The sequence below is a fragment of the Pelophylax lessonae genome (genome assembly GCF_965119305.1).
Source record: "Pelophylax lessonae genome assembly, chromosome: 3".
NCBI classification, from domain to species: Eukaryota; Metazoa; Chordata; class Amphibia; order Anura; family Ranidae; genus Pelophylax; species Pelophylax lessonae.
Genome location: NC_138770.1, coordinates 331326427 through 331347119, shown reverse-complemented (window position 1 = coordinate 331347119; position 20693 = coordinate 331326427). Strand labels below are relative to the sequence as shown.

The following is a 20693-nucleotide window of genomic DNA, read 5'->3' as shown; positions in this document are numbered from 1 at the left end:
CATCAGGAAGGCCGCTATGGGATCTACAGGCCTGTCTTTGACACTACTTGTGCTGGCCACCACACCAGCTTGAAATGCACTTATGGGACTCACCACATCATGTCAAGTGTTACTGCAGTGCTGGTTTTGTCTACGACCAGGATGTACTAGGATGCTGGTGCTTGCCAGTTTACCAGACGGCACTGGTCGTGACACTCTGCTGAACCATGGGATTGTTGCACCTCAGCAACAGAAGAACGGGGTTGGCTACACCTGACCATAGCAGGAACCACTACTCCATCGTCAGGGCTATCTGTCAGGGTGTCGCTACTCTCTACAGGTTTGAATACTGAGCCTGATTCTGACATTGAGTCTTCCCGATCGCTCTCATCTGACATGCTCAGCATCGTGTAGGCCTCTTCACTAGTGTGCCTCTGTATGGACATTTTGACCAATAAATTTATAGGTACCTAGTATGACTCACAGGTAAAAAAGCACCTGGTTGTCAAAGACTGTTTGAACTGCTACCAAAAAATTTAACTGCGAGCGCTAGCAGAGATCAGGCCTGACTCTGATAACACTGCAGTTTTGTGTGTTGTGTATCGGAAGTGACAGTGATCTGCTTATTTTGCACTTCTTGGGGGCTAGGCAGAGGGGACAAGTACAGGTGCTGGTAGGTGTTAGGGCTGATCCTGCTGACACTGAATTATAGAAACACTAAACTAAGCTATTGGTGATGCTAGTATAGTTCTGATCAGATCAAAGATATTGTTCTGTTCAGACACTATACTAGTAATGGAGGCGTTTAGTGTGTGTGTGTGTGTGTGTGTGTGTGTCACTGGCAATCAAGGGGTTTAAATGTATTACTAAATATATGGTGGGAAATCTGATGCTATCCTGGATTGATGCTAACTAACACTAATGCTAACTGACGTCACCCGTGACACTAATACAGTGATCAGAAAAGAGATCTGTACGCTAAAATTGTGACACTGTGACATGGCAGTGAAGGGGTTAACTGGGGGTGATCAGGGGGTTACATTTTTATTAGGGAATATACGGCGGGTACCCTAACCCTATCTGGGACTGACGCTAACTACCACTAACTGCCACTCACACTAACTGGCGTCACCAGTGACACTAATACAGTGATCAGTAAATTATCTATACACTGTATATAGTAAAACTGTGACAGGGTGTTAAAGGGTTAACTGGGGGATAATCAGGGGGTGAAAAATGTGCTTATGTGCACTGGTGTCAGGGTAGCACTCACTGTCTGATGTTCTCTTCTCTCACGCTGGAACTGAAAAGGGCTCCAGGAGGGGAGATTGCATCATTTCCTGTGCATGTGTTTACATTACACAGGCACAGGATGTTCTGTGATTCGCCAAAACCAATCAGCAGGTCTGAGCCATAAATCATTGGCCTGCACCTGAAGAGTAATCAGTTCTGGAGCAAATCCAATCACCGTCGGGTCAGCGGGCGTGAGCGTGCTCCCTATCCGCGGGCGAGAGGGACGTACAGTTATGACAATTCACACAGCCGAGCCACCTTGCCACAGTAAATCTGCAGCGGGTGGTCGGCAAGTGGTTAAAGACCCCCAAACCATATATTTTCTGAAAACACATGACCAGTAGAATACAAATAAGGTGCTAATGATTTTTAGGGCACAATGATATTTGCAAAAATGTTTATCAATATAATATTTTCATTAAAAATACACTAAAATTATTTTTAGCATATAAAACACAGCCCACTTCCTACTAAATACTCTGTATTGAGTTCATAAATAAAAAATATTTGTAAATTTTAAATTGCACCTTTTTTGCAAAATGGTGAAAACTTAACGTACACAAAACTATAAATAATCAAATTTCTCTAAAAATCTAGACATTTTCATTTTTCACTTTCAGCGTTCAGGGTTTGCAAAAGACCCCCCAAACTATACATTTTCTGAAAGTAAAGGGCCAGTAGAATGAATGGAAGGTGCTATTGATTTTTAAGGCCCCGCGATATTAGCACAGATGTTTACCAAAACAATATTTTTGCTAAAATTGCACTAAAATCATATTTAGCAGATACAAACACAACTAATTTTACAAAATTCCTGCTAAGTTCCTTCTAAATATAAAAGCTAAACCTGTATTGAGTTAATAACAAATAATAAATACATTTTAAATTGCGCCTTTTTGAGAAATAATGAAAATCGGACATACGCAAACATTCCTTCAAAAATATGGAGGTTTTTCTTTTTCACTTACAGCTTTCAGAATTTGTAAAAGACCCCCCAAACCATATACAGTATTTTCTGAAGTCACATGGCCAGTAGAATAAAAAGAGGGTGCTACTGATTTTCAAGGCACTGCGATATTTGTGCAAACGTTTTTCAAACCAATACTTTCACTAAGTGGTTAAAGACCCCCAAACCATACATTTTCTGAAAGCACATGACCTGTGGAATAAAACACTTGCTAATAATTTTTTGGGCCCACAATAATTGTGCAAATGTTCATCATATCACTATTTTCGCTAAAAATACATTAAAATCATTAATGGTGCACATAAACACAACATAACTTACAAAATTCCTGCTAAATTACTACTAACGCATCGTTCACATGTGGCATACTGAATTGTACACCCATGGAGGGCCATGTTTACCCACACAGGTGTTCTGTGCATCCCCTTACAGGTAGTCCCATTTATGTCTATTGGAATGCAATGGCTGCACAGGCACAGTTGCTGTTCCCAATCTGACACCTGGGTGGGTGTGGGTGCACGAACCCGAACGCAGACAGTGTGAGCTCAGGGACATCCATGTGGACCTACATGGATGTCAAATTGGGAGCAACGGCTCTGTTTGTGCAGTTACTACATCCCAAATGTCATCAATGGGACTGCCTGCTCAGAGATGCACAGAACACCTGTGCATCCCTGTAAAGGAACGATGTGTATGCCCTGTGTGAACAAAGCCTTAGGCCCCTTTCACACACGCAGACCGATTAGGTCTGCCTCTATTTCCAGGCGGGGCCAATCGGACCATCCATTGTTATTCATGGAGAGCCTGATGTAAATGGACATGTGTCAGTTTACACCTGCCTGCATTTGATCCGATCCACTAAAAACCAGATAGATAGTGATCCCATTCCTTATCTATCTAGCAGGTCAGATGGTATCAGGTATCCATCAAACCGCCCCATAGAGAATAGTGGGCTGTGTCCGTGTCCGTGTCTGCTCTGCATCAGTGGAGTGGACGCAGACCTGTCATCCGCCTTCTCAGCCGGAATCAGCAGAAAGATCTCCGCTGAGCAGGCAGGTCTGCTTGACCGAGTATGCACCATGTTTTTTTTTTCTTTTACATTTTTTATTTTTATAATTATATTTTTTTTTATATATATTTTGTTTTTATTTGGGGGGGGGTCTTTGATGAGATATCAGAGGTCTAAACAGACCCCCATATCTATTTTTTTGAGACAGAGAAAGGGACTTAAGAAAGTCCCTTTCTCTGCAGCACTTTACATGAATTAATAAGTAGTCTGTATAGAGACTCCTTATCCATTCATAAACTGACAGTCTGACATAGTAAACCCTCAGTTTACTATGATTTGCTGTCAGTGGACAAAGAAGCCAGCAGTGGTGATAGCTGCCTAGGTCCACTGTACTACAGGGAGGGGGCTGGCAAATACATGTTTACCAAGCCTCCCCAAGCCCCATCTTCACCAGCACCCCCACCGCTCCCTCTCAGTCTGACAAATCAGTGCCGGTCAACAGGTGGAGGCAATGGGGGGGAAGGGAGGGATTCCCCAGGAGCAGCAGGGATGGATCAGGGGTGCGAGGGCCAGTGCAGGTTGCAGTACAGGGAGGTGATTGGATTGTCGGGGGCACAAACGTTGATGCCTTTCAAGCCCCAGCAGCACCTGAAGCTTGTGGGAGTGGCAGAGGAGGGATGCCAGCTTCTAAAGGTAGCTGCAGAGGATCCAGTTTGCGGGGGTCTGATCGGGTGTGGGGGGGGGAATCGGTGCTGGGGGGCAAGAAGGGGGATGAAAGGAATAGGAAAGAAGATTGAGGCGAGCAGTTTTAGGTGACAGGGAACGGGCAAGTGGTGGAGGGGCTGGGGACAGGGAAGCAGCAGCATGGGGGGGGGATAGGTTTAGGTTAATAACTCTGATCAGTGGATAAGAATCCAATGATCAGAGTTATAGAATTATTCAGCAGAGTCTGCTGAACAATTCTGTTATAAGTTCAAGGTCATTGAAGATTTTAATGCAGTATATTTCAGTGTGTTACTGCACATTTACCACAGTATATTTTAGTGCACTACTGCACTTTAAACGTAGTATATTTCAGTGCGTTAGTGCACGTTTAACACAGTATATTTCAGTGCGTTAGTGCATGTTTAACACAGTATATTTCAGTGCATTACCGAACCTTTAACGCAGCATATTTCAGTGTGTTAGTGCACATTTAATGCAGAATATTTCAGTGTGTTAATGCATGTTTAACACTATAATTCAGTATGTTAGCGCACATTTAACGCAGTATATTTCAGTGTGCTACTGCACAGTTGACGAAGTATATTTCAGTGTGTTACTGCACGTTTAATGCAGTATATTTCAGTGCATTAGTGCACCAAATTTTGGCTTTATCATACAGACTGGTTTCCCAAGCAATGGTTTATAAAAAAAAGAAAGCTTGAATGGAAAGTGTAATTTGCTGCAGCAGGTTCTTTACAGGATTGCTACTTTACAAGCAGACTAAGGGGACCCCTAAAGGATTTTTTTTTTCATTTTTATTGCCATTTCTCATTTTTATGGTTACATTTTTTTTTCATTTATACATGTCCCCCAGGGCAGTACCCTACCCCCCATAACCATTGTATGCCTAATAACTTGCATTTAAGCCTTCAAAATCTGCACTTTTTATTTTTCCAGTTCAGATCCCATAGACTTCAATGAGGTTCATTATTCAGTTCCGAACATTTACGATGTTCGAAAATTCGGGCCGCAAAGCGCAAAGAACATAGTCATGTTGAGATTTTTGAGCAATTAGAATGACTGTACTCTAATATATAAATAGTATGTACCTTTTGAAAAGAAGACTTACAGCATGCTATACAGTATGTGGAACAGTGAGGAATATAAATAGTGCAAGAAACAAATTACTAATTTTGGCATGAGGATCATAACCAGATCAGTTTATTGGATTGTTTGATATAAACTTTTGATTAATAATGATTAAAATGATTATACCATATCTGGAACGTGTGTGGGGTATTCCATACTGCAAATATATTGTAGATGGTTAGATCATTCAGATATTACTAACTATAATTAGAAGAAAACTTACATCTATTTCATTCATGCTGAGAAGTGAGGGAGATGGAGGTATTGTACCCAGTCGATATTCAAATCCTTCATTTAATGTCATGCCCCAAAACTGACTGTAGTTTTCAGCTTTCCACCTGTATTTAAAAATGCAATTTTATTACCAAAATTATCACCAGCAGCAATAAAAATAATAACAAAAATAAAAGAAGCAGAAGTTGTTCATAGTTCATTGCAAATTGTTAGAACAACATAGTTATGTTATATGATATAATTTTTGAGTAAATATCAGTAAATGTTCTTAAAGCTGAACTCAAAACAGCTAAATACACATAAAAGAGATCTGTATTATCGGCCAAAGGATTTGTGTTGTAGTGCTTTCAGGTGAGTTCTTGTTGTGTTGTGAAAAAATACAGCATGCTATCATTTTTCCCAACGCACTGCAACCCACCTGAAGGCAGTGTTTCAGTGGGAACAGAACATATAGAATGCAATTGTCTTCTATATGTCCTTGCAGGGACTGGCATTGATCAAGTGCAGAAAAATGGCAGCCATTGCACATAGTGCCTTATAGTTAAGGAATTCAAGGGTTTTATCTTTCTACCCTCATATTGACTGGAAATGTTAACTCTGCTCTTTGATTCTATGAGCATGCTCCTGGATTTGGCCTGATATCAGCCTTGTGCAGACCCGGTAGAGTAGAGTGTTTAGGCTGGAAGAAGCAGCACAAGGAGCCAATTAATTGTGCTGCAGTGCTCATGTGCTAACTAGAAGCATGCTAAAAGGGAAGACAGCAGAGTACCAGAGGGATGTGAAAATTTGTTTTTTGGCTTCTAATTTTAATGTCAAGTCAAAGGCTGAGGAAAAATCTAAACTTTCAAAAGATGCTTAAAGGAGTTAAAAAGTCAGGAAGGTTTTTTATCTATTCTATGCATTAAGATAAAAATACTTCTGTGGGCAGCAGCCCCCCCCCCCCAGCATCCCTAATACTTACTGTACCTGAGCCCCCTCCCTATCCAGCGATGTCCAAGAGTCCCTGTGCCATTCTAGAACTCTCCCTCCTGATTAGCTGAGATACAGCCACTGCGCCATTGGCTCCTGAGGCTGTCAATCAAAGTCAGTGACCCAATCAGGAGAGAGATGGGCGGGGCCAAACAGCAGATCCGTGTCTGAATGGATACACGGAGCTGCAGCTTGGCCCGGGTGCCCCCCATAGCAAGCTGCTTGCAGTGGGGGCACTTGACAGGAGGGCAGCAAAGAGGGACCCAAAAGAAAAAGGAGACTTTACAGTCACTTTAACCTTACCATAGGAAAATGAGGTCTCCTCTCCTGTTAACAAGGATGTACTGTGTGAAAAAATGACATGTAAACTCCAAAACAAGATGGACAGAAATACAAATCTTTTGGTAGGTAAAACAGCTCTCTTCTATGTAAATTATCTGTTTATTTAGCTATTTGTCTGGAGTTCATTTTTAGAAAAGAAAGGATTATTAAAATGAAAACCTTTGGTTAAATAGAAAAAAATAAGAAATATAAATAGCTATGCACTGCAAATAATGTATAATTTGTCGTCCTATATTTGTAAAACAAAAGAAAAGCACTAATCAGAAAGTATTTATCAGTTTAACAAACAAAAATGTATCACTAAACGGTTTCCCCACTTCCTTTAAAAAAATCCTCAAAAAGGGGATAATTTGTAGCATAAATGTAGCAAATAGTTCTACATATGTATATACTGTATGTACAGTCTTAGAATTGGAAAACATTTTATTCACTTTGTTACCAATTTCTAGACCAACTACCCGCAATATTCTGTGGAAAGGCAGCCCATAGAGGCACAGCAACATACAGAGCTGCCTGATTCTGTGTTTGGGATGCGCGCATGTGTGACTCCCCCTCCCCCCGCTGACTTTGATGTGATTGTACACAGTGGAGGTCTGTCAGCAGGTCCCAGCAAACCTGGGAGAAGAAACAAAGCGATCTTTAGTAAAAAGCAGCTTGTTACTTACACATTACGTATTGTTAGGCACACATTTAACCCCTTGATTACCTGAGATGTTAACCCCTTTCCAGCTAGAGACATTAGTACTGTGGCAGTGTATAGTATTATCACTGATCACTGTATTAGTGTCACTGGTGATGTCAGTGGCAGTATGTAAGTTCCCACTCACTGGTAGTTAGTGTCAGATTGCCCACCACACTATCTGAGGTGGGTAAAACCATGTATGTGTACAATATGTACAAATACACAACATATGTGAATACGAGATAGGGGGAAAGATGCACCAGTGACTCCGATCTAGATCGGAACAATAATATGAATATGAAAAAAATATTTTAAATGTTCCCCTTAACTCATAATAATGATAATTCATGGCATGTATAACAGCATGTATAACAGCATGCAAGGGCAGAGCTACCTGTTGGCAATATTCCCACATGCTTTCACTTGCTTATGTCTCTCTTGACTTCAACACTGAGCTATGAGAGAAGTTAAATAAACATCTACTTTAAAAAAAAAGATATGGGGGGGGGGGGATTCCAAGAAGAACCATCAGTATCCCCATCAAGAATTGTTGCTTATATAACATGATTGTGTAAAAGTCACTCACTATTGGGGAGATCTCCTGCAGCCATCGCTTTGTGGCTGTTTTGGGGCAAACTTAGTCTTCCTATATGTCCCCCCTTTCCCCTCATCATTGCAGCACCTGCTGCCTTCTTACATGGGACATCAGCAGTGAATTGGACGCCCTCCCTGCACTTGGTGCAACCAGTACTTAAGCTGCAGGGCTGTCCCACTGTTGATGGATGAGGTATCCTGGGCCTATTCTCCCCCTACTCCATCCACACACTATTAATGGAGGAGAGAGAGAGACATCTAGTGCTCAGACTGAAAAATACTGCACTGGGTAACTTCTTACATCTGGTGTGTTTTTCTTGTGAAAGAAAACAGAATGAAAAGTCAGCAGGTCCTTAATCACAAAAATGTTATCTAATTACAATAAAAGGCATTTTGCAGTCAAAGAGCAATGTAATATTTGTACAAGGAGTCGGTAAAACCAGGCAGTTGAGCTGCAGTTTTACCACCCCCAATTGCCCATGCCACAGCAATAATGCTTTGCTTACTGTTGCCAAATGCAATCAATGCACTTCCATGGGGCTGTCACAATGATTCCGCAACCCCACAGTGTGGCATTTACTGGGTTAAATTAGGAAACACAACACCTCTTCAACACCTGTCAAATGTCCTCTGAAGAGTGAGCCCTACTATATAGGTTCAAATTGAACATGATGTGATACTATACAAATTTTAAAAGGCATTGATTTTATAATATATCATTCAAAATACTGTTTTTATATGGAGAAAAATGTGTAATTAATGTTGGCACAAAAAAGTCCAATTGAGTTTAATTTTGTGTATTTTTGTTTTCTGTGGTTTATTTCAATATTATATCAGAAAATGATTCCTGTAAGATTTAAAATTGCTATACATCAAAAGCATTTTAGAGTAATTTAAGTTGTGTTTTTTCTTTTGTATAAGCAACCTGTCAAAATATATGATGGGTGTCAAAGTAGGATGAGCTCAAACTGTTTTCCTAAAATGTTTTGCTATCTGTAATGGTTTTATTCTACTGCTTTGCTTTCAGAAAATGTCTACAATCTGGTTATCTATTGCTTAATAAGCAAAATTCATCATTCAAAGATCAGATAGTCCTGTAAAAGCCACATTGAGTGAATGTCTCTCTATACTTCATTCACTTTAAAATGAGTACAGTAAAGATATTAATCATTATTATTTTTTTTCTTTATCTGCATGATGTTTTCTACTCTGGTTACCGAATAGGAAAATCATTTCCCACAATGCTGCTTCTACTCCTGCCCATGGATGAACTCAAAATTTCTGCAAACTTGGCTTTTCTACAAAATTAGCAGTTTGGTGTCTATCTAAAATTGTCCCCTTTTACTTGTGGCACTATAGGATGAACTTAACGGAAAAAAAATCAAGTATTTTGAAGCCAACATGTAGCTTCAAAAAACACCTGCTTGTTCTGTGTACTGGACTTTTTCATTTAGATAACTTGAAGCATTCCCATATCTTAAATCAATAGACAGTTGATGCTATTGTTATAGCTGACACTTTATAAACAGGCTTTGAAGTGTTTATTACCAAATGAATCACTGCACTCTTTATTAATTTGTAATTTTAGGCCAATTTGTTTTCTGCTACATATTTTTTGTAAAAAAAATAAAATTGCAAAAAGCGTATTTTGATTGGTTTGCGCAAAAGTTATCGCATCTACTAACTACAGGAAAGATTTGTCATTTTTATTGTTTTTTTTTTTTACTAGTAATGGCGGAGATCTGTGATTTTTAGTGGGACCGTAACATTGTGGTGGACAGATCGGACCCCTAACTGACATTTTTGACACTTTTAGGGGTATCAGTGACATTACTACAGTAATCAGTGCTAAAAATATGCACGGTTATTGTAATAATGCCATTGGCAGTGAAGGGGTTAACCCTGGGGGTGATCAAAGGGGTTAATATATGCCTGAATGCTTGCTAACTGTGTGTGTGTGTGGGGGGGGGGGGTTCTGTTACAGACACAGATTGCAGTTTCAGCTTAGCTGAAACTTACGATCTGTCCCTGACTGTCTCACAGAAGATCTGCCTGCTTTGTTTACATAAGCAGGCGGGTCTTCTCTCCGTTTACCAGAGGATTGAGGGAGGAAGTCTAAACATAGCGGGAGCGCACCTCCGGTGGCACGCGTGCTCCGCCGAAACCCCTTCCCCTCCAGTCACATAGTACTACGTGACTGGACCCAGGGGAACCGCACTGCCGCAGTAATATTACTGTGGGCAGTTGGCAAGTGGTTAAAGTGGTATTTTGCATAGACAAAGTACATAATTAACTGTACAGCCATATTGATGAATATACAATAATTTGTGCTGTCTCCAGTCTACCCGACCCATTTTTGATTTGAACACCTTTCTTCAGGGGTATCTGACAGGGAGATGTATATTCATTCAGTACTTCTATTACTGAAAACATAATATTACAAAGAGAAATACGGATAGAAAAATGCAAAGCCGACACTTGTATTTATATTTTTAGAATTACATACCAAACAGGGTAGTGTACAGTCGTGTGCATAGTAAAAACATGGATGAAAATCTGGAACCACAGGATGTTTCATAAGAATAAGTATGTCCTAATAGTGACTGTTCATATCCCATCTAATGCGTAGATATGCCCAAAAATGCATAAGTATCTGTATGTTCCAGAGAATATAAATAGATAGTATTCTATAAAGTGGTCAAATGGATTGACAAAAGGTCTCCTTTAGGCTAAATCAATCCCTACACAAAATAAAGTGGGACTAAACATGTATGCTATTTAGTGGGCGGCCCATCAGTCTCCTAAGATTGGGACCGAATCATACTAATTATATTATTATCAGAGATGTATAGTAACGAAGTAGAACTACTTAAGTACTGTACTTAAGTACCGAAATGTGGTATCTGTACTTTCCTAGAGTATAATTTTTTTCTCCTACTTCTACTTTTACTTCACTACATTTTTTCGATGATTTCGATACTTCTACTCAAGTATTTTTTTTTTGTGCTGCATAGTTACTCGTTACTTTTAAAAAAATTACCACTGCCAGAACAGTAGATGGCAGGTTGCATAAAGCTCAAAAAAATGTGTATAATGTAATTTGTAAATCAGCGCATAAGAAAATAAAGGCTGTGTATAATAAAAGCTGCTATACCAAATCTTTCCAATAAAAAGAAAATATGAAACAAACAAATAAATGGTGCTACAGCGCTTAAAGTGCATCAAGAAACTACTAACAAACACAGGTTAATCATTTGAATAAATCATTTGAAATAATAAAAACAATATGATGTTCATACTTTTGACTTCTTTCTTTAATAACTACATAACACAGTACTTGTACTTCTACTTTCAGTACTTGAGTAGAATTTTTTTTTCAAAACTACTGGTACTTTTTACTTTTAGTACTTAAGTAGCAAATTTTTTGAAAAAACTACTTGCAATACTTAAGTAAAAAAATGTTGAATACTTTAGTACTTCTACTTAAGTAACTTTTTCTGCGAGCACTTCCACTTCTACTCAAGTAATTTTTTGATCGAGCACTTGTACTTTTACTCAAGTAGAAATTTTGAGTACTTTATACAAGTCTGATTATTATCGAGATTCATCCATGCATCCAAACAGGGAAAAAAAATCACAATTACCTGGCTGGGACAGAGGAAGTGTTCATCTGTGTGGTGTCCTTCCAGCTGCAATGCTGCAAATGCAAACCATTGCCGTGTCTAAATATCACGCCCGCGCCTGCACACGAGCCGGGTGCCATTGCGCATGTGCCAAAACAGGACCGTCCCCGTGCATGCGCAGATAACAGCCAATGGGACCAACTACCCCCAAAACGTACTGCTCCTGAAGCATTAAGAAACTTGGCAGTGCCATGCTTTTTACGAGCACCGACGCACATCTGCGGCTCCAACCCTCGACATGACACTCCCCTCAGACAGGAGGGAGAGGGAAACAAAAAGGCCTTCTGAGGAAAATACCACCCAAATAAAAGGGGCCCCACATTGTGGAACCCCCTTTGTGTGTCAGATGAGAAACGAATGCCCCCGCATCAGAGAGGACACCCAATCTACCTGTTCCACCAAAAATAGCAAGGCAAGCAGTGGATATTTACAAACCGTCCCCAATTGTGGCAAATCAAGGAGAACAAAAGTTACACAAAACACAGGAAACAAAGAACAAAAAGGGTAAGGTCAAAGGCACATATAATTATGATGGTCTCAAAACAGTGTAAGAGCACATTAGAGGGTAAAACTCATGGGAGTCTAGTTACCAGCTAAGGGTATGCAGACCAGTCACATATTGATTTGTATAAGATAAATTACAACAAACAGCACTAGTCCATGTGCCTTTGGTCAACCAGTGTTATTTGTTGCAATTTATTTTACAATTTTGGTGAGTGTGGGTCCAAGAGGGGAGCAAAATATTATGCCTGCATGAAAGACTGCACAATAAATTTACAATAAAAAACTTGGATGGACTAAGTGTGAAAGATCATCTGTTTTTTACCTATTGATATAACATTTAAACAATACTGAAGATAAGGAAAGCTGTTTGTGATATTGTGAATTGTACATGTTGTCACAGTTACATGACTTTGTGCACGTTAAAGGGGTAATCTTTTTTTTTTTACCTAACCTATGGTCCATACCCTACCCGCTGGATGGCTCAGAGTGCTCCGATGGAGATGAATTATTGCTGTGGTGGAAGTGTCAGAGTCCAGCGAGCAGATAAGTGGAGGAGTTTGGAACCATATGTAGCCATTGATATAACAGCTGCCCAGAACAGGAAGCGGAGGTGTGGATGGACAAGCAGTGCCTGGAGCTGCTCAGATAAGCCTGGATTGGCTTGGAATAGCTTGGTTTGCTAGGTACCCTGAGGAGTGAGGAGGGACGCGACAGCTTTCACCTACTCAGCACGGTGGGTAGGAACCGACCCGGCCTTTAGCTCATCCCGACTCGGCTTGGATAGGCAAAAACTACTATATACAGGCTAAAAATAGTGCAAAAATAAAGGCAAAGACTCAGGAGTCGGGAGCCAAAACACAGAGCCACACACACACAGAAGAAAATAGCATCATAGATGTAAACAGCTAATAGGGACAGAGAGAAAATATCCCGATTCAAGAATCCCATCTTCCCCAAGGACTAAACTTATCACCAGAGTGGTGAGCCCTTTCGATACTAAAAAACTCTTAATTTTTTTTAAGTCAAAATGATCTTGCTTGTTTACACAAGTTGCTTTACAGTAGAATACAAAGTATAAAGTACCTAGGATGGTCCAATGGATTAAAATGTTATTAAAACATCTCACAGCAGTAGTGAAAATTAGTTGGACTACATATTTACCATTTGAAATGTTTAATGGAATAAGAAAGGCGTGTCCTTTCTCACCCGGTATTTGTTCTGACATTAGAACCTCTATTAACAACCATTCAAAATATTATAGATACAGTATATCGGAGATGAAGAGCACAAGATAGCTGCATATGCAGATGATATTTTGTTTTACATCGCCAACCCTAGAAGTACATTGCCAAATTTAATGAAAGTGTTGAAAAATTATGGAGAACTATGAAACCTAAAAATCAATTATTGAGTCAGAGATTCTGAATATAAATGTGGGTAAACAAGAGGAACAAGACCTATAGCGGGAATCCCTATTTACATGAAAGAAATCAGAATTTAAAAAAATAACAGCCAGAACCCTCTCTTGTGACATAATAGTGATATAATAAGAACAGAGAAGGATGTATTACCTTTTGAGTGGCTATGTACATCAGTAAAAACAGAACATGGTATCTCTAAGATCTATAAGATCCTTGTGACGATGATTGGACCAGAAATACCTCCAAATATAGAGAAATAGTAATACAAATACGGAACAGGGATGAATAAACATCAATTAGGGAAAATCATGAAAATGGTACATAGCTCTGCAGTAGATATAAATACTATAGAAATGAATTATAAATGCCTGACAAAATGGTATATAACACCAGATAAAGTACATAAAGTAAAGCTTGTAAAGTAGTCTGAACAATGGCCCATATATGGTGGGAGTATCCAAAAATAAAGAAATATTGGAGAAAGGTACTACAGCAGAGGTTACAAATATAGAAATACCAGAAGACCCATGGGTCTGTTTATTTCATGTTATGAAAGACCCAATAAAACAATATAAAAATACAGTGATACCACACTTAATCAATGCTGTAAAATGTCTAATACCACAAAATTGACAAGAACCAAAGAGCCCCACTATAAGAGACTGGATTAAAAAAGTGGAAAACACATATAAAATGGAACATCTGTGATGTAATGGGAAGGATGAGATTGACAATTTTTTGAACTATGGAAAAGTTGGACAAAGTTAAAAAAAAACGAGAAAGAGATATGCGGAAATAGTAAGACTGCAGGAAATGGGGAAGGGGAGAGATGAAGGGAAGGATACAGTTGTGTGTTAAAAATCTTAAAAAGAGAGGTGAAGGAGGAGAGGGGGGGGAATGGGAGGTGGAGGGGGGGGTATAAATAAATATCTAGATGTGTATGAGAACAATTTCTTTTCATATTTAATCTATATTTCATTTTCCATATAAAACAATGTCACACATAAATACATTTCTTAGGAAAAAGAACATAGCCATACCTATATAATCTTCTTATATTTCCCATTTTCTTCCTCTACCCCAACCTCAACCTAACCCTAATTGCGCCACCCACTCTTCTACCTTCTCCTCTTCTCCTGACTCCCTACACCCTCATACTTTTTCCTTCCCTATTCTATCTTTATTTCTTCATATCTCTTGGTTTTCTTAAATTGCATCCCATATACTGGCAAATCTTTCTGCCTGATCCTCTTCCCCACTGCTTAAATACTCCATTTTATATATGTACCCAATCCTTTTGAACCACTCTCTAATTATGGGTTTTTCTGGGTCTTGTCTTTCTTTTGGTATTACTCCCTTTGCTGTGTTTATTAAGTGTGGCACCACTGTACTTTTATATTGTTTTTTAGTAATACTCGTGTAGCAATGTTTCCAGGCCTTGGGCCTGAGGTGGGTCTGCCATCAGTACCGGTAACACTTCCAAAACATTTAAGTTGTGAACCCAGGTGTGAGAACTGAGGCAATGACCATTCCGGCATCTTCGGTTTGTTTTGTTTATTGTATATTGGGGATGGAAGAAGGGAATGAGTGGGATACTCCTATGGCTCTTCTAGTCTTAACTGGAAAACTGTACAGAAAAATGCCTGTTGGTGATGTCTTAATGCCAGCTAAATGCCAGCCAACGCTTCCTGGCCCTTAAGGATACTGATTTGCTGAATAGTGCTAGAACTTCGACTTTAACTTGTTTGTTAACTCAGAAGATCCAGGACTGTAGAACACTTGACTCCTGACACTCGATTTAGCTCAAAAGTCACTGAACAGCTCCCTCCAGCCCTTCAGTGACTGAGGTAGCTCCTTGTGCTGCTGCAACTCTTAACTCTGTACACTGCACACTGTACTCTGACTCTTCAGGGCCCAACCACTGGTGCCCCCTTTTTTCACTTCAGGGTCCTCTGACTAGGTACCCCCTCTAACACTTCAGGGTCCTCTGACTAGGTACCCCCTATAACACTTCAGGGTCCTCTGACTAGGCACCACTTCTTTACAGCTAGCTGACTCCTGGATCCCTGGAACCTTCTCTGGAGTGGTGCCCTCTACCCTTGGCAGACCCCTAGGGGCAGTTCACAGTACTCACGATCTTGGCAGGTTTTCCTGGAACTGAACCCCTCTTCCTCCACTGGTCCTCGGCACACCGTATCCCCTCTGCAGCTCAACTCAACATTCTCTGGATTCCCAGACAGCCACCCGGAACACCCGATCCTTCTGACAGGAGGAGAGACAGCTGTACTCTCCCTCCTGGGACTCTGCCTACCGCCAAAGATGCTGCATCATGCATTCCCTCAAAACGTATACCCACTCCCAGAATCCTCTGCGGCAGAATCTGCCTTCTGCGGTAGATGCAGGTCTGAGTGGGTCTCTGATTGGGTTTCCTCCACTACCCAATGAGAACCCTCTCATGGAGCAAGTGGGGAGACTCTCCTCTCAGCAGACACACCTGGGAAACATTACAGCCAGCTGAAATCATGGCCGTGCTGTTAGGCAGCAAAGGCCCACTATACTTTTACCTAGCACCTACCTGTAGGGTGCTACATCCACCCCACACCAAAATGAGTCAGGTCCCTCTGACTCTGAGGCAACAGCCTCCTATCAAAAACACTGCCAAAAACTCAGGAGTATCCCACAATTCTGGAAAGGGGGAGAAGGGAAAAAAATGTACAAATAAATTATGGTGGAAAAATATAGCTTTATACTCTGCTGTACAAATTTACAAACATTTTAAGGTGCATGAAAACTGATGCACCTCCCTCCAAACAAACTTGTTTGGTGAGAACTAAGAATAAAAATACAATGCAAATCTCCTAACTAACTATCTCTAAGATGATCCCACCTGTAGAGAAAATGGAAGCAAAAGTTAGTCAACTGCATACACATAGGAAAATGCAAGCCTAGCTATCTTGACAGTTGAGCGGAAAGACCCTCCTTAAAGTGGTAAAGTGAAACACAGCGCCCTCTGACTGTCTTTCCAAGTACTTCTTGAAGGAACAGGGCAAGTCACAGTTCTGTATGACCTGCAGTCCTGCTGAGTCAGGGAAGTAGCACAGGGGTTTTGTAGGATACCCCCCACCAAAGTTCCTGGATACTTGAACTTTGCAGCAACTTTGTTAGAACTGTGGATGACGTCCCACACAGTTATTTGTAATCCACAGAGACCCTGGCCTGTTGGCCCAAGAGGTCTAGTATAGCAAACAATTTTCCCAAAGACCCTGGCCCGATGGCCCAAGTATTGAACTAAAACACTTTCAAACTTGTGAATTCAGCATCATATTTTTAAAGTTCCTTGGTCAGTTGTGATAGCCAGCTCCTTTTTCTTTTTCGAACACTTGCTGCCCTCAAATACAGTGGGTACGGAAAGTATTCAGACCCCCTTAAATTTTTCACTCTTTGTTATATTGCAGCCATTTGCTAAAATCATTTAGGTTCATTCTTCTTCCTCATGAATGTACACATAGCACCCCATACTGACAGAAAAACACAGAATTGTTGACATTGTTGCAGATTTATTAAAAAAGAAAAACTGAAATATCACATGGTCCTAAGTATTCAGACCCTTTGCTCAGTATTTAGTAGAAGCCCCCTTTTGATCGAATACAGCCAGGAGTCTTTTTGGGAAAGATGCAACAAGTCTTTCTTTCACACCTGGATTTGGGGATCCTCTGCCATTCCTCCTTGCAGATCATCTCCAGTTCTGTCAGGTTGGATGGTAAACGTTGGTGGACAGCCATTTTTAGGTCTCTCCAGAGATGCTCAATTGGGTTTAAGTCAGGGCTCTGGCTGGGCCATTCAAGAACAGTCACGGAGTTGTTGTGAAGCCACTCCTTCGTTATTTTAGCTGTGTGTTTAGGGTCATTGTCTTGTTGGAAGGTAAACCTTCGGCCCAGTCTGAGGTCCAGAGCACTCTGGAGAAGGTTTTTGTCCAGGATATCCCTGTACTTGGCCGCATTCATCTTTCCCTCGATTGCAACCAGTCGTCCTGTCTCTGCAGCTGAAAAACACCCCCACAGCATGATGCTGCCACCACCATGCTTCACTGTTGGGACTGTATTGGACAGGTGATGAGCAGTGCCTGGTTTTCTCCACACATACCGCTTAGAATTAAGGCCAAAAAGTTCTATTTTGGTCTCATCAGATAAGAGAATCTTATTTCTCACCATCTTGGAGTCCTTCAGGTGTTTTTTAGCAAACTCCATGCGGGCTTTCATGTGTCTTACACTGAGGAGAGGCTTCCGTCGGGCCACTCTGCCATAAAGCCCCGACTGGTGGAGGGCTGCAGTGATGGTTGACTTTCTACAACTTTCTCCCATCTCCTGACTGCATCTCTGGAGCTCAGCCACAGTGATCTTTGGGTTCTTCTTTACCGCTCTCACCAAGGCTCTTCTCCCCCGATAGCTCAGTTTGGCCGGACGGCCAGCTCTAGGAAGGGTTCTGGTCGTCCCAAACATCTTCCATTTGAGGATTATGGAGGCCACTGTGCTCTTAGGAACTTTAAGTGCAGCAGAAATCTTTTTGTAACCTTGGCCAGATCTGTGCCTTGCCACAATTCTGTCTCTGAGCTCTTCAGGCAGTTCCTTTGACCTCATGATTCTCATTTGCTCTGACATGCATTGTGATCTGGAAGGTCTTATATAGACAGGTGTGTGGCTTTCCTAATCAAGTCCAATCAGTATAATCAAACACAGCTGGACTCAAATCAAGGTGTAGAACCATCTCAAGGATGATCAGAAGAAATGGAAAGCACCTGAGTTAAATATATAGGTGTCACAGCAAAGGGTCTGAATACTTAGGACCATGTGATATTTAAGTTTTTCTTTTTTAATAAATCTGCAACAATGTCAACAATTCTGTGTTTTTCTGTCAGTATGGGGTGCTATGTGTACATTCATGAGGAAGAAGAATGAACCTAAATGATTTTAGCAAATGGCTGTGTTGTGGAATTTTTCCTCAGGTACAAAATACCTGTTACCTGTTAGTCAGTGATACCAAATCAGACAATATATAGCTATATATATAATGAGATCAGACAAGACTCAAGATGGCTGAATCATAGTGACCTGATTTATTACAACATTGCTGGAGTTTATATATACTCAAATATGGGTTTGTCATTACAATCTGACGTACAGAAATGGGTTGTTATTAACATCTTTTATCCAATCAAAGTTAACAACTAATTATAGTAAGCATTATGTCAATCTAGATCGTGATTCTCTGTCATAAAGGGAAATTTCTTGGTGACACACAATAAAAGTTCCAAAGGGGCTTTTTAGAAGATATTATTGGCTTTGTGGTCAGCTGTCCAGACAGAGTTGATATTCTGAGAGATAGGGAATTTCCACTGTTTCGTTCATCTGATATATTCTTAGCCTTTGCAAGCTCAGTGACACATGTAAAGAAATCAAAGTAAAATGAGATTAACTCGAAAGACATTTTGTCTAAGATAACCATTCTAAATGCCAGTCAAGGCATCCTGTAAAGGCCAATAAGGTATCCAGAAAATGCGAGATAGGTATGCCACGACATCTCCCCCCTCTTGAGAATTTATTGATCACTAACTACCTATTCCGCTTATCAGATCCCTCCAAGGGAGCAGCCCCTTACGCTTGGAACACTGGCCCAGAGGGCAAACCTCAGTGGGGGGTGTCCGAGTCTTGGTAAGGTTCTGAGGCGGAGATTACTTCATACATGGGGGTTTGAGGTGACAGATTTCTCATTACAGCATACTCAGCATCATCAATCACTTCTCATTTCCGTATAGAGTTGAAATAGGTTGTCTCCTTGGCCTTGGTAACCTTATCAACCAAGCACATAATTATTTTAATTCAACAGATAACTAGAGATCATAATTATCATAAACATCAATATAAATACACCACTTTCATTATTTTAGGAGATAAAGCAAAACCTCCAAAAGACTGTGTTCATTAAGATGGGCGGACACTATTGGAAATAAAGAGGTTGTGGTACCTGTTACTGTGACACACTGAGAAAGTAAACTATGGGCCTTATTGCCCCAGACACAATAGATTCCCAACCCTGAATGTGACCACCCTGGGGTGAAAATGGGTATTAATAACTTTTCTGCATAATACCCCAGTTTCTGTCTGAACAACAGAAACCTGAGGGCTTCTCCTAGGTGAGAAATGTCCATATTGTCATTCAATATGGCTCATATTTTGTTTAACAGTTTCATTTCTGTAATGCATGCAAGTTTCATTTCATGGGCTGTTCACAGTCAGCTGCAGGCAGGATATGTTTATCAGTGCTTGTGAACAGTCCACCCTCCCTACATCAGTTTTATTTCCATAGAACTCTATACACACTGTAGGATTCTTGAAACCTGCGACTTTTGGGGAAATTAACATGTCCTTTTGTGCACTGGTAATGTTTCTATAGGATTTTGAAAACTCTGTCTGATTTAGATCCTCTAATGCAAGTGGGTTTACTAGCACAGGTATAGTCTGGGACTCTGGGTGTAATTGTGGACATATCTAGCACCCTGAGTACCCTGACTTCCTGGCTACCTGGTATTTAAACTTAACAGTACATTGGGCCTTAGGTTGTCTGTCTCTTTTATTGTCCTGCCCCTTCATTATACCCAACATTTCCATACATATCAAAAATTTAAAGAAAATCATTGTACCACCTTTTTTCAATGACTGGCGTGAATCCATGTATCCCTTCTACCTTGAGGGATGTTGGTGTAACCAATTGCACTCTTAGTAGCCTTACTTTATGACTTAGTATCCTCATTTGGATCTGGTAGATGTAAACACACTATTATGCATTTTTGTCAATTGCTTTTAAAGCGCTGCAACACATCTAGTGAGATCTGAGTGTGCAGCTTGCAATTTCTGTGGTAAATAGAGACCTGCTTCAGGTACCCACACCTCTCTTGGGAGTGTTCCTGACAAAGGAAAAAAACGTAAAACAATCTACCTGTTTCTGCTATTATTTTACTCAACTTGTGTTTTTTTTTTTTTTTCATACAACCTTTTGTACCTTTCCGCTACTCTGTGAGTGATATGGAGTGTAAAAGGCTTTCTCAATATTTAGTGCGGATAGGATCTCTTGTAGAACCCTTCCTTTAAAGTGAGTACCCCTGTCA

The 20693-nt window shown here is 40.4% G+C and overlaps 1 protein-coding gene across 1 annotated transcript in view; it reads right to left on the bottom strand.

Annotated features, from left to right (window-relative positions):
• TINAG (tubulointerstitial nephritis antigen) overlaps positions 1-20693 on the bottom strand; it is a gene marked incomplete at its 3' end in the record, with an annotated part of 264210 nt that overhangs the window by 161107 nt on the left and 82410 nt on the right. The window contains exon 4 of the mRNA XM_082250233.1: positions 5326-5440. Within this exon, the coding sequence (XP_082106359.1) occupies positions 5326-5440 (115 nt within the window). The remainder of the gene's footprint in view (positions 1-5325; positions 5441-20693) is intronic.